At 33.4% G+C, this 14566-nt stretch overlaps 1 protein-coding gene across 1 annotated transcript; it reads right to left on the bottom strand.

Moving 5' to 3' along the window:
- Nucleotides 1-8842: 8842 nt before the first annotated feature.
- LOC131872750 (transcription factor MYB13-like) lies at nucleotides 8843-9836 on the bottom strand. The gene is made up of 3 exons (XM_059216148.1): nucleotides 9704-9836; nucleotides 9479-9608; nucleotides 8843-9386 (listed from the first exon to the last, which is right to left on the bottom strand). The coding sequence occupies exons 1-3, from the start codon at nucleotides 9834-9836 to the stop codon at nucleotides 8843-8845; spliced, it is 807 nt and encodes a 268-aa protein (XP_059072131.1).
- Between the last annotated feature and the right edge of the window lie 4730 nt (nucleotides 9837-14566).

The following is a 14566-nucleotide window of genomic DNA, read 5'->3' as shown; positions in this document are numbered from 1 at the left end:
TAGTAAGCATATAAACACTTTAAATTAATGAATGAAAAATATACTAGGGGTATTTGAGGTTGAGCTTAGTGATCGATGGGTCAGGGCATGAAGAACTGCCAACCTCAGTGTTACATGAAATGCCCTATAAAATTGAAAAAAAAATATCATACACATTATTAAATTCAAGTTTTAATTGTTTATTTTAAATGTACTTCAATGTATCTAGACCAAAGTGCATACTGTAACTGGGGCACCGACATCTCAAGGTGTCAAGGTAAGATGATGGCAGTCCCTTGATGACGTGGTGTCAACCCTCCTCTGTTAAAAAAAATTTGACACGTGTTATGGTTCATATGTGTATATATATGGAATTTAATATTGCACTGTAAATTATATAAATAAATTTGTACCTCTGTAGGATGATCATCATCTGCGCACAAGAGATTATAATATGATGAGATGACATCATCATGTACACCCTCAATAACATCATCATATCCACCATGGGCCGCATCACCATATCCTCCATGGGTAACATCACTCTGGGGACCCGTACATATACCCCCGCAGCTCGTGCAAACATGTCCTATGTTGGGAGTAGCCCTCACCTAGTGAAAATACTCTAACAAATTTCCTGAAAGGGCATTCAATGAACCAAGAGAAGATTCCACTACTCGATGATGAACAGGTGTAGGAACAACTGGTGCTGGAAGAGGAACAAGGGGATCATCATGCACATGATTTTTGGCTCTATCACTCAATTTGGCCCCTAGTATGCCTCGGCCAACCCTGTAGAATGATCTTATGTCCAAGTAATTGGGTTTTCTACCCAATTCAAATTCAGCCCATACTTTTTTCAAAAAATACATCAACAACTTGTGACTAGAGTGTGGTGGATGGTCAAATACCATCCACCAACACTCCCAAAAGTGTGCAACTATCTGTGGGTGCCTACACCATCTAATAGAGATAAGTGGCTTCTTGCCAGTTATCTCCTCACCCGTTTTCGGGTTCACAAAATAACGTTTCAAATCATTTTTTCTAATTTTCAAATTATTGACCTCTTTATAAGAGAGGTCATCAGAATAATAAGCACACATGGACTCCCTCAATGTGTGATAGCTATCCAAATCATCATCCAATGTTTGTACATAATGCACAATGCCTTGCATACTATCTACAAGAAGTAGTAGCTATGGAGGAGGATGAGGGTCATGTCTAATGGTGTGGATATGCGTGATGAGAACTACTCAGTAGTAGGTGGAGGTGGAGGTAGAGGTGGAGGGGAAGGTGGACGTGGAGGTGGTTTCTGACCTAATAGATCATCTATGTTAATTTCATCCATGTTGTGAATATAATCTGCATATATATACAAACATGAAAATTTAAAATTACTATTTAATTTACATTTCACCTTCCAAAAAAAAACTTGTAATTAAATACAACATTTAAAAATATAAATTTAAACAGTCAAACTTTTACGCACAATTAAAATGATGTGAGAAAGAGAGAGAGAAGGAGAGAGTTCATAAAGGGGGAGAGAGAATAAGTAATGAGAGAAAGTGAATGAGGGAGAGAGAGAGAAAAGAGAAGGAGAGAGTTCATAAAGGGAGAGGGAGAGAGAGAGAGGGGGAAGGGGAGAGGAGAGAGAGAGAGAGTAGGTAATGAGAGAGAGAGAGAGTTCATAAATGGAGAGAGAGAGAGAGAGAGAGAGAGAGAGAGAGAGAGAGAGAATAGGTAATGAGAGAGAGAGTAGGTAATGAGAGAGAGAGTGAGATAGATAGATAGAGAGAGAGAGTTCATAAAGGGAGAGAGAGAGAGAGAGAGAAAAGAGAAGGAGAGAGTTCATAAATGGAGAGAGAGATAGTAGGTAATGAGAGAGTGAATGAGGGAGAGAGAGAGAGTAGGTAATGAGAGAGAGTGAATGAGATAGATAGAGAGAGAATAGCTAATGAGAGAGATGGAGTGAGACAAAGATGAAAGAGGAGAGAGTTCATAACAAGAGAGAGAGAATAGGTAATGAGAGAGTGAATGAGGGAGAGAGAGAGAGAAAAGAGAAGGAGAGAGTTCATAAAGGGAGAGAGAGAGAGAGAGAGAGAGAGAGCAAGGGGGGGAGATATAGTAGGTATTGAGAGAGATTGAGTGAGATAGAGAGAGAGAGAATGAGATAGAGAGAATCTTAAAAGGATTTATGGCAGAATAGGACATCTTAAGGGGATTTATGTCATCATAGGGAATATTAAGGAATCTTATGTCATAAAAGGTCCTAATAAGGGGTCCTAGGTATCTTAAGGGGCCCTAGGTATCTTAAAAGGTCCCAGGATGTACTTTAAGGGTTCCTAAGATATCATTTTAACATCTATTTATACATGTTTAACATTTATACATAACATTGGAAATATATAGAACATAAAATTTACACATATCAAACAAAAATTTAAACATTTAAACATCTAACCATACACATGTAAAACATTTAAATATATGTAGCATTGGGGTGAAAATGGGTCTAAGGATGTATTAAAGGGTTCTTGGTTTCTTACAGGGTCAAAAGATGTCTTAGGATGTATTAAGCGATCCTATAATATCTTAAGAGATCCTAGGACGTACTAAGGGGTCTGAGAGTGAGAGAGAGAGAGAGAGAGAGAGAGAGAGAGAGAGAGAGAGAGAGAGAGAGAGAGAGGGTAAGGGAGAGGAGAGGATTGGTAAGGAATCTTATGTCATTAAAGTTCCTACTAAGGGGTCGTAGGTATCTTAAGGGGCCGTAGGTATCTTAAAAGGTCCTAGGATATCATTTTAACATCTAATTATACATGTTTAATATTTATACATAACATTGGAAGCATATAGAACGTAACATTTCAACATATCAAAAAGAAATTTAAACATTTAAACATCTAACTATACACATGGATAACATTTCAATATATGTACCATTGGGGTGAAACTAGGTCTAAGGATGTAGTAGGATGTATTAAAGGGTTCTCAGTTTCTTACAGGGTCAAAAGATGTCCTAGGATGTATTAAGGCATCCTATAATGTCTTAAGAGGTCCTAGGATGTACTAAGGGGTCCTAGAGAGAGAGAGAGAGAGAGAGCAAGGGGGGAGATATAGTAGGTATTGAGAGAGATTGAGTGAGATAGAGAGAGAGAATGAGATAGAGAGAATCATAAAAGGATTTATGGTAGAATAGGACATCTTAAGGGGATTTATGTCATCATAGGGAATATTAAGGAATCTTATGTCATAAAAGGTCCTAATAAGGGGTCCTAGGTATCTTAAGGGGCCCTAGGTATCTTAAAAGGTCCTAGGATGTACTTTAAGGGGTCCTAAGATATCATTTTAACATCTATTTATACAAGTTTAACATTTATACATAACATTGGAAATATATAGAACATAAAATTTACACATATCAAACAAAAATTTAAACATTTGAACATCTAACCATACACATGTATAACATTTAAATATATGTAGCATTGGGGTGAAAATGGGTCTAAGGATGTATTAAAGGGTTCTTTGTTTCTTATAGGGTCAAAAGATGTCCTAGAATGTATTAAGCGATCCTATAATGTCTCAAGTGGTCCTAGGACGTACTAAGGGGTCTGCGAGAGAGAGAGAGAGAGAGAGAGAGAGAGAGTAGGTAATGAGAGATAGTGAGTGAGATAGAGAGAGAGTGAGAGAGAGAGTAGGTAATGTGTGTGTGAGAGAGAGAGAGAGTGAGAGAGAGAGAGAGAGAGAGAGAGAGAGAGAGAGAGAGAGAGAGGGGTTATTGTTCATTTTCTATCTATAGTTTATTGTTTGTTTTCTGTCTAGGGTTTATTGTTCGTTTTTTTGCTAGGGTTAAATTTTTTTGGTAGTTTTTAAAATTTGCATCCATCAAACAATTTGTAGTTGTCTCGGTTTATGTTTTTCTTTTTGTTTTCTACCTAGGTTTTTAAGTTTTAGATATTTGTTTTTTCATGTTTTCTACAATATTTGAAAACTAAAAACAACTATTTTAAACATAAAATTAAATATTTTTTACATTATTAAAGAAAAACATTTTTTCAAACTTTCAAACTTTAAACTACTCGCTAGAACTAAAAAATAACAATAAATTAACATGTTTTTAGGAAAAAAATAATTAAAAAATGAAAAAAATATATATATAAAAAAGCTATGTACCTAACATGAGGAAAAAAATGGTTTTGGGGGTCGGCTGGAAAGCTGAAAATGGGCACCCATGCTTCCTCAATTTTCTCACCTATTTTGTGAATAGTAAAAATGAGGACAAAAAGGCTTAAAAAAAAAGTTAAATAAACTTACAAAACAGGTACACAATTAATTGGGCACCCGATTTGTAAAAATCATGTGCCCGTTTTGCTTCAGTGGCCCAAAGTGAAAAGGGGGTGCGTTTCTAAAAATGTGCGCCTGTTTTATTCAATGCCTCGGGCCCTAGAAGCTAAACGGGCACCCAATTCATAAAAATCGGGCTCCTATTTCTAGTGGGAAACTTTTCCAACCCGCAGAATTCCGCGATGCGATTGAGACCCAACTCCTTGCTTGCACCCATTATCAACACCTTTGCAGAGAACCCGATGCCTAAAAAAATTGGTAAACTCCTAAAAATAACCTAGAAATTGATAGAAGATGTGAAGTTCATGAAAATAGAGCATGAAGCTAGATTAGCCAATCTCGAAAATAGTATTAATGAACTAAAGGGCAATCTCAGGGGTTTGGTGGAGATTAGTAAAGAGGTTATGAAAAACAATGCTAAAGGTCTCAAAAAATTGAATGAGAAAATTGCAGTTCATAAAGCCTACCCGCTCAATAGTATTCCACCATCAGCTACCAAGTCTAAAGAGAAGAATCTAGATATAAATCCACAGGGTGTGGTAGGGTAGGTCTCTACTGGACCATCTACCAGGACTAGGAGTAGGAACTAGGAGAAAAGTGCCATGAATACCATCATGGAGGAGCTTGAAGACATACACAAAAATATAATAGAAAATTTTTGAGCTTATGGAAGCTCTTGGTTAGATTTTTGGTTATTTTTTGGTTGTTTTGCCCAGGTTTATCTACTATATTTTGTTGGGCTTTGTGGGGTATTTCTCCTATTTCTGTCATCATTTGGATATTGGTACTTCTTTGGTTTAATACTATTTTGATCATTTTGTTTTTGGATTTGAGTTTTGGCTCCCTATAAAAACGGTTTTATCTTAATCAAAAACATAATCATATATAATAATAATAATTTAGTATTAATTACAATATCACAATATACTTATGTTTTAACATTAATTATAATATAATAATATAATAATTTTTTAAGTTGAATAATGAACAAATGTGATATATTTGGGTATCATTTTGATGCAGAGGTAGGGATAAGTACAATGAAATTCAACATTCAAAGGCCATGGTTACATTTTCCATCTTTTAAGTGCTATTGGATGTACTCTTGAGGTTTCTAGACTTGAAAAATCATTAGGCTTTAGACCACCAACACTAGACAGTATGTACTTACTACTAGTTTTGGGCTTGCGAAATTACAACAATAACAACTTTGTGGATTCCAACATTTCTAACACATCTCCATGAATACAAACACAAAGCAAAAGAACCTTTTTCCTTCTTAATGCAATTCTTGTCTCTCACTGGTTTTTAACAGTCTGATACACAGGAATATCAAAATTTCATTGCATCACCACACGTGTAAACTTCCACATCAGGCCCTACAAACTTAGGACATCAAATGAATCATAAAAAAATCCATTCCACCAAGTTTTAGGATTTTGTAATGGTGGATGGCAAAGTTATGCATTTTTTTTGTTCACTGGTTACCTTAGGTAGGGTTTATACCGGTTTGAGAAGAAATTACTATAACTTGCTTATTTATTAACAAAATTGAATGAGATAAAAAGTTATGGAAAGTAGATTCAATGGTATTTCATTCCCAATTGGGATCAGATCATTTAATTAATTATACAATCCATACCATTTGCTGCAACAACCGACAACTTAAAAAAGAAAAGTCTTATAGGGCTGCCTATGGTAAAATGACTATATAAGTTTCTCCAAACTCAATGAAAAAACACCAAAACACTTTAAAAGTAAAGGTGATTCATCCCTTTATCAATATCAATCAAGCTTAGGACTGTACCAGGATGTATAGATCCGTACCATGTAATAGAGTAGAAAAAAGTGGAGAAGTGTAGAAAATTGTATGTTTTCATTGTTCAAATTTTAAAAACAAAAAATTCAACCCTTGGGTCATACAATGTAGGATTATTTATTCCCATACAATCATCTATCACCATTCCAACCAACCCCAACTACCTTATAATAACTCTATGAAAAGTTAACAAGAAAATGCAAAAAGTTGGAAAGACAACTTTGAAATTTTTTGACAACTTTTACAATTTTGAACCAATTGACCCCAAACTTGCAGAAATGGGTCCAAATGAATAGTAATGACCCAAATTGACTTTAATAACATGAAAAAACAAAAAATTAACCAAAAAACCAAATTTGACCATTGTGAGCAAAAGGGTGCTCGTGCACCACATTTACATAAGTTTTTCAAAAAATAGATATGTTAGTATATTAATTGACTGAATATATTGTACAAATTTTCAATCTTACAATGTAAAACAAATTCTATTATTATAGTATTTCAAAACAAAATCCAACTACAACCAAAGAAATGGTAAACAAAAATTTATAAATTAGATCCATATGAATAAATTATTCTATAAATATAAAATAATCATATCCATAAGCAAGGAGTCCCCAAATGGTACATTTTGTAAGCCTATTCAAAGAAGTATTGATCATATTTATTAACTAACTTAAAATTGGAAGTAAAGTGTGTGTGTGTGTGTTTAAAATTTGAATATAAAACATTAGATGAAAGCAATCAAATTTTACAAAATAGAATATAAAATTGGTGTTAGGTAAAAAAATGAAAGAGAGAGAGGGAGATTTATGTAGAGGGAGGGGATGAGAGAGAGAGAGAGAGGGGGGGGGGGGGGGGTGTTAAAGCATGATGCAAGCCTATTTCTTTTGATAGTTTCCCCTCAACCTAGACTTAGGAATCCCTAACTATTGCATCTTCTTTATCTTTGTTGACCTAATCCATTTATTGACTTGACTACCTCCTTGCTTTTCTATAATGACATCCACTTTACCTTTTTGGTTGTGAAACCTCAACCAAAACTTATTAAGATATTTAGGTAATCAGCTTGAATAGACCAAAACATGATCTATCTTAATGGAAATTCCTAAAATGTGGAATTTGAATTTTGTAACTAGATATTGGAATGTGCATAAGTTATAGCCTAGGGGATGAGACCATATATGTGATATAGTCTAAGATAAAAAATATACAAAGATTAGAGACAATGCTATTTCAAATTGGGAAGTTAGTATATATGAATGCTAGATTCAATATTGATATGAATGAATGCATAAAAAATTCCAAGATAGATAGCCACATTGTGCATCAATAACATCCACAAACAATGAGAAAAATTAGAAAGAAATTATAAATTATAAAAAAATATTGTTTATAAAAAGAATCAAGCGAAAGTGCATAACACTTATGGATGGGGCACTTATTCTCATCATTGACTAGTAGGGGAAATTAATTTTACTTATTTTATTGAACTTTATTGTAACAATCATATAGAAGGGGAACTTATCCTCATAAATTTAGAGGGGGAGTGGGGGGGTGTTCTTTCATTGAATTTGGTTACATTCATATATGGTAGTGTCATGTGATTGCTTATATAAGTTTGTTGCTTAAACCTTAGCAACATAGGCCATCCCTTGTAACTGTTGAATTTGTAATGTTGGAGCTCTACTACAATTTAGATATCAAAGAAAGGTTATGAAATAGGGGTGCTAAAATAATGTAGCTAGTGCATAATAAAAAAAATGTCACGTGGTTGAGTACAATTTGTTCCCTTCTTTTTACATTTTCATCCAAATTTACCTCTAGAGTTTTTATTAATTAACTAAAATAAATACCCATATCCGCAATTCATGTAATTACACAACATATGAACATGAGAAAGGGGAATACATTCAAAATTTTAAATTTTATCCACAATGACAATATATTTCTTCTTGATAAGAGTTATAATATAATCTCTAAACTTAAAATAATGGAAGCTGGAGTGAAAGAACACTATAAAATGGGAGCAACAGTCATTGAAAGACATACAAGAAAGAACATGTCATTTTTTGTCAAAAACAAGTCTATTCAAAATTTCTTAGCCTTAGCTCGATTGACATGTTCAATAATTTTCTATTTATTGAATTGTATTTTATTCATTTGTGAATAATTTATTTTAATAGTTATATGTCATATTCCCAATATTATTTTTTATGATATTATTAAAATGCTTAATAAAAGATGATTTTGACAATTAATTACTTTAAATTTTTTTATAATAAACTTAGTGAAAACAAGAATATCATAAAAGGATTAACTTTTAAGAAAGTATAGAAACACTTTTAAAGGGTCGTGTGCTTACGACTAATCAAAATAAACTAAATTATAACATAGGACCTTACTCTTGACCATGCAATTGTTTAATTACGTTGGATTTGGGTGTAGATTGAATTGGTCAATCACACATTTACGAAAACGAAAATGAACAGTTCTCCATTCATGGGGATTCATAGGAAAGATTTATTAAAGAAACAAAAATAAATAAATAACGTAAAGAGATCTACAATAACGTGGATGATGACCCGGCTTGCTTCAAAATATTTAACCAGTAACCAAACCCATCGCAATCATCACCATTACTCTGCAACTCTATATTATTGAGTAAATGGGGATCTTTGTCTACATCATCCATGCAGCTCAAGAAATCATCTTCTGGAAAGTAGTGAAATAGTGAGCTTCCCAGTTTGAGCTATACTTCCACATTACTTCATGTGTACTTTTTTCCGTTGCATAATCCTGGTTTTCAACAATAAACGTGTCATCTTCAATATCTAGTGGCTCATCTAAAGAATTTGTACAACTGGATTCAAGCCAATCTAAACTTAAACTTGAATCTCCATTTACAAACTCACTGTCTATACTATTTATAGATGAAAGGATTCCGCTTGACAGATTATATGAATCATACAATGTGTTGGAGGAATTAGAGATTCTGGTGGGAGAATCAACCAAATATTTTGCTTGAATGAGACCTGAATTGCCCTCCTCCATTGATGGACTTTTCTCACTACTGTGGGAGTAGTCAAGCAAGATAAGATTGTGCTCCGCCTTGGGTGACTTTGAATGATTTGTTACTGGATCGAGTTCCATTCTTGAAACCCGCTTCTTCAAGCGAGTATTCCACACATTCTTTATCTCATTATCTGTTCTTCCAGGCAGGCGTGAAGCAATAGCCGACCACCTGTATTTTACATAACACAATCTAATAACATCAGCCAAGGATATGGTGCAACAAACAAATCAGTAAAGAAAGATTATGAACAATGATCAAACCTGTTGCCCAGAAGCTGATGAAGCTTAATAATAGTGTCTTCCTCTTCAGAAGTAAAATTCCCATGTTTAATTTCTGGTCTGAGGTAATTAAGCCACCTTAGACGACAGCTTTTACCGCATCTTAACAGTCCTGCCATCACCAGAGAAGATACTTATCAGCTTTAGACTGCAGAAAGAAAAAGAAAGATGCGGAGTAAAAATTAAATTAGTGTGTAGAATTGAAACCTGCTTGTTTAGGGACTGCACGCCAGTTCCCATGGCCATTCATGCGAATAAAATCAGCGAGTATTCGATTTTCCTGAGGTGACCATGGACCTTTGTTTAGTCCAATTTTATCACAGCAGGGAGCTCGGCCCATTGTTTTGGTTTGCACTTCACACGCCTGATTCGAATTTTAATGAGCAGATGCAACTCTTAAATATTCAGTCACACAGCCGCAGTTGCTCGAAATTTCTGGGCAAGTCACAATGAATAAAAATTTCATATTTGTCATTTTGAAAGGAATGAGTCCACCCTCTTTTGAATATTACTGGATCATTTGGACAGATTCGTAGTGCTAGTGTTGACTATTTCACAGCAAATTGTGCCTACTAGGTAAAACCTGTCTTTATTATTATTAATTTATTTGTAGTGTTGGTTTGATTTTGTTGGACTCTTATTCTTTATTTTGTATTTATTTATATTATAATTAGTATTATAAATATAATTTATTTCTATATAAATTGACTTGATATATTGTATCATGTAAAACAAACTCTGTTATTACAATAATTGAAAGAGGAAATCCATCTACAATCAAAGAAATGTTCAACAATATTTATAAATACAATTTCTATGAATGAAATATTCTATAAATTTCATATAATATAATGATATTTTTATTATTTTTATTGATCTCTTATTTAATATATTATTTTATTTTATTAATTTTATATATATATATATTAGATACATTTATTTAGACAAAACTAACATGAGTTATTGAAAAGTTAATAGTAATCACCTTAGATCCACCTACCATAAAAAAATAATATACCATTTAATCAAGAAGTTCATAGATGATACCTTTTGTAACCCTATGCAAAAGAAGTTTGGTTTTCTTTAATGTTAATGTGGGAACAATATAGATTATTTGATGATGTGGGGGAGTCTGATGGTCTGCATTTGCTGTAGGCACCATTGATTTTCAATGGCACTGCATGTCTATGCATGCGTCTGCATGCATCTATAATGCTTCCACTTGCCTTTCTTCTACTTGTTGATAGTTTTTTTAAGTGTGTATAAGTAGGTCCAGATCGGGTTAGAAGGTTGGATCACTCTGCATGCTTGTGCATTTCAATGAATGCATCTTTATTGCTTCCTCCTATCTTAAAAATGCCAAGGTGTTTATAGCAAGTCATTGATGTGTTTGGTGATAACTCAAAGGGAAAAATGCTAGTTCCCATCTTGTATATGGATATCAACATCCAAGACCCCGTGATGAACACTGAATACAATAATGTAACTTTCATAACTAAAAACATACACAAGCACTTGGTAGAAATTAGAGCTAACCCAAAGGAGGTCAATTTGAAGTGGTGTTCTCTCCTTTGGCACATGTTCTTGTATTTATTAATTATAAGGATGATATAATTAATAGAAGATGCATCCAATTCACCATTCATAGGAGAAGGGATGACAACCCTAGATCCGTTCTTAGCACAACTCCTGACAACATGCTCAAAAACCATAGAGACATTATAAGGTGAACAAAACTTATAACCTATGCCATTTCACTTAGAGTAGAGAGTGGGTTTAGGAAAATATACAAAAATGTAATACGTATTTAGAGCTCTGTCACCTAAAGAGTTTAAGAGAAACCCCTTTTTCAACCCCAAGAATTTACCATCCAATATCATCACTTGAGAATTATTATATTTCTTGGAGGACTTTAAATGGGATTTCTTTAACAAATCCATCGGAAGCAAATTGACATTATGAAAGATATCACAAGTACCATCATCCCTTAAAAAGCAAAGAAATTTAAACTAGATGAAGAAGAAGGAAGATCTTCTTCCTCATCCAAAAAAAAGATACTCTTCTCCTTTTCACAAGCCTAATCCCCATTAAGAAGATCTAGGTTCTCTTAAAGGCATGCCTCTAATAGAAATTTGTACTCCTTACTCTAAGAAACAAACCAAGGATCAATGGGTTCCTCAACTTCAACAATATCCTCAACAAAGACCCCCACCATAGGAAGTTCTTGTAGAAGGGGGAAACACAAAGATTTCTTCCACAGGCAAATCTTTAAAAACCACCACAAAGGAGTCCACCTAAAAAGTAGATCTAGTGAGCACAATCTCACCATCTTTTTGAACTACCCAAGGAAAATTGGACACATTAAAAATTGGAGACATCGAATATATTGTCTCTGCACCTAACAAGCATAGAGTTTCTGCAAGTAGAGAAAGGGGAAAACCCTATTAGCCATGATATTGGAAGAGTGGTAGGAAATTGATTTATTTTTAGAAGGTATTGGTAAACTCGTAAAAAATAGATTGCCCTAACCATCACCTAACACATCCTTCCTTGTCCTTGAATATGGATTGTTATTAAATTGATAAAATAATGATTAATTGCCCATGGTAAAGTCTTAAGAAAACTTAGATGAAATCTTAGGTGATGGTAAATTTAGATCATTATATGTATTTTTATATTGTGACTTGAGACAAAAGAACACATGAATTTAGTAGTATTAAGCATGCTAGTGTGAAAAGGGACCTGATTGATAAAGTAACTAACTAGGAAAACATTTATCTAATGTAACACCCCCTTAAGTGGAAGTTAGAGGGAAGTGAAATCCCCTAAAGATGAATGCATTAAATGTATAATATAGGCCTCCAAAATTAAAAATTTTGAGATACTCATATAAAAATAAAAAAATCTCTCCTAGCTATAAAAAATGAGAGAAGTTGACAAGAAAAATCCTCTCTATAGGAGATAAAGGCATGAAAAATTTGAAGGAAATAAGGAATGAAGATGACCACTTTAAAATGAATTTGAATCACAAATATAATAAAAATCCCCTTAGATACAAGAAAAAAAATATGGGCTAAGAAGCCTCCAAAATAATTTGTAGAAAGAGTAGGAATATGAAGATGAACATGAATAACACCATTGAAAAATTAAGAGAATATAAACAACTAGTAAAAATGATTGTTATACTGTTGAAATTGAAAAATTCTCCTGACAAATCAAGTTGAATATAAAAATCAATGAATTTTTTTTGCATCAATCATCCCAATGACACTACTCAAGAAATGATCAAATGGAGAAACAAGACAATAATTTTATATTCAAACATATAGCCATTGCATCAATCCATATGAGTGACTATAATGACACTATTCAACAATACAAAGAATAATTCAAGTAAAAAATATAGGTGCCAATAGCCTAAAGAAACTAATCAAATGAGGATGGGACCACCTCAATAAATAGAAACATTGGAGTATTTATATAGTATTTGTTCCATCTCATCAAAATGTATGGGTAATTAGTTGCTAAATATTCCTAGTATATAAGAATAAAAACTAAGTACAAATTCACTCTAAATTGAAACTAGAGAAGCATTAGAACAAACAATATGATACCCCACATAATATTGACAAGGGATAGGTATTGTAGGTCCAATAGAATTGAGTGTCATAATGTAGTGTATGAATAATAAGAAAAATCATAAAAATTGACATTAGATAGTAGTTAAAATTAAAAGAAGGGTACAAAAAATAAGACACATCCATAAACAGGGATAGTGTTGTGATTGTAAATAATGACATGCATATAAAACCCCCATGACACTTTTATAGTGTAGTGCAAGTACAAAAAATGGCACAACATAATGTGTAAGATCTTGAAAATACATGCACAATGGAGGAACTTTATTTCAATGTGTTTAAAAACAAAAAAGTGCAATCAATAGATGTTCACAATGCTGAAAGATTACTACATGTTGAAAAGACATATAGATTTGAGCTAAAATAAAATCATCTCATGTAGACATAACTTTTTCAGGTTTCAAAATGTCTAAGTAATCAACCAAAATATAAAATAATGATAAACTAAATAAAAGACATCTAATTTAGGTTCTAAAAGGATGAATGGATTGTTGGCATTATGGATGAATTTATTATCTATTGGATTTATGTTTTGTAATTGATGTCAACACTAGGTGTTATGGTTGGTTACCGATAGACAAGTTTTGGTTAACTGTAGAAGATCTAGTGTTACCGGCAAAAGAGACTATCTGTTGGACACTTCCGACATGTTTCGATCAGTGAAGTATGTTTGATTTCATGTGTTATATTCTCCATGAACATGTTTTAGTTAGTTGGTATTAGCTTGGTAATCAGATGATATCATACACTCTGGTAAACCCTTACCAGCACTGGTTTAAGGCTTTATCGGAAGTGCTTTCATTGAGGAATCATGAAAGGATGCATAGTTGGTGTTAGTGCAGCTTCTTCATGGATTTCAGGATGCTAAAGATGTTCTTTGATCATGCTTCAACTATTTGAAGATATTGCTTTGGCATGGTGGACCCAGAATAGGTTCGGTACCTATCTAGGTTATGGACCGGTATCATACTAACGTGTACTCTACACGTTATCGGGATGACTTGAGATGATTTAAGGATTTTTTATTATTGTTTTGGTCTTAAGCCGACATAGCATATCATTGTAATATGGAATCATGTAATGATCTTATTGTAATATCTTTAGGTTGCCAACGTAATTGGTTTATGCTTTAGGGTTTGTATAAATAAGAGGTAGAAACTCTTTGTAGCGTATCATGGCTATTGGAAAAGTCATTGTCAAGGAATGTAATGTGTGAATATTGTAATATCATTAAGGCAGAGGAGTTGGTCGATCATTGGTGATCGAATTTGATTCAAAAGAGGATTTAGTCCTCTGGCATTGAGCTTAACCAGGACTATAATCGGGTATGGTAGATGGTATTTCTAGAAGTTCACTCTATTGGATTGTTGTCCATTTATATTGAGATGGTTGTAGCCTCTTTGTAGTCAGTGAGACTCTTTTGTAATGAGCA

This window comes from Cryptomeria japonica, unplaced genomic scaffold (genome assembly GCF_030272615.1).
Source record: "Cryptomeria japonica unplaced genomic scaffold, Sugi_1.0 HiC_scaffold_754, whole genome shotgun sequence".
Taxonomy (NCBI): domain Eukaryota; kingdom Viridiplantae; phylum Streptophyta; class Pinopsida; order Cupressales; family Cupressaceae; genus Cryptomeria; species Cryptomeria japonica.
The sequence above is the reverse complement of the archived record's forward strand: the minus strand, read 5'-3'. Positions and strand labels throughout refer to the sequence as shown.

Excerpts from the sequence above, each read along its gene's own strand:
- LOC131872750 (XM_059216148.1), bottom strand. The coding sequence starts at position 9,836 with ATGGGCCGAGCTCCCTGCTGTGATAAAATTGGACTAAACAAAGGTCCA. Across the intron at positions 9,609-9,703 it reads TGCAGTCCCTAAACAAGCAG|GACTGTTAAGATGCGGTAAA; the intron begins GTTTCAATTCTA and ends TGGTGATGGCAG. Across the intron at positions 9,387-9,478 it reads CATCAGCTTCTGGGCAACAG|GTGGTCGGCTATTGCTTCAC; the intron begins GTTTGATCATTG and ends TGTAAAATACAG.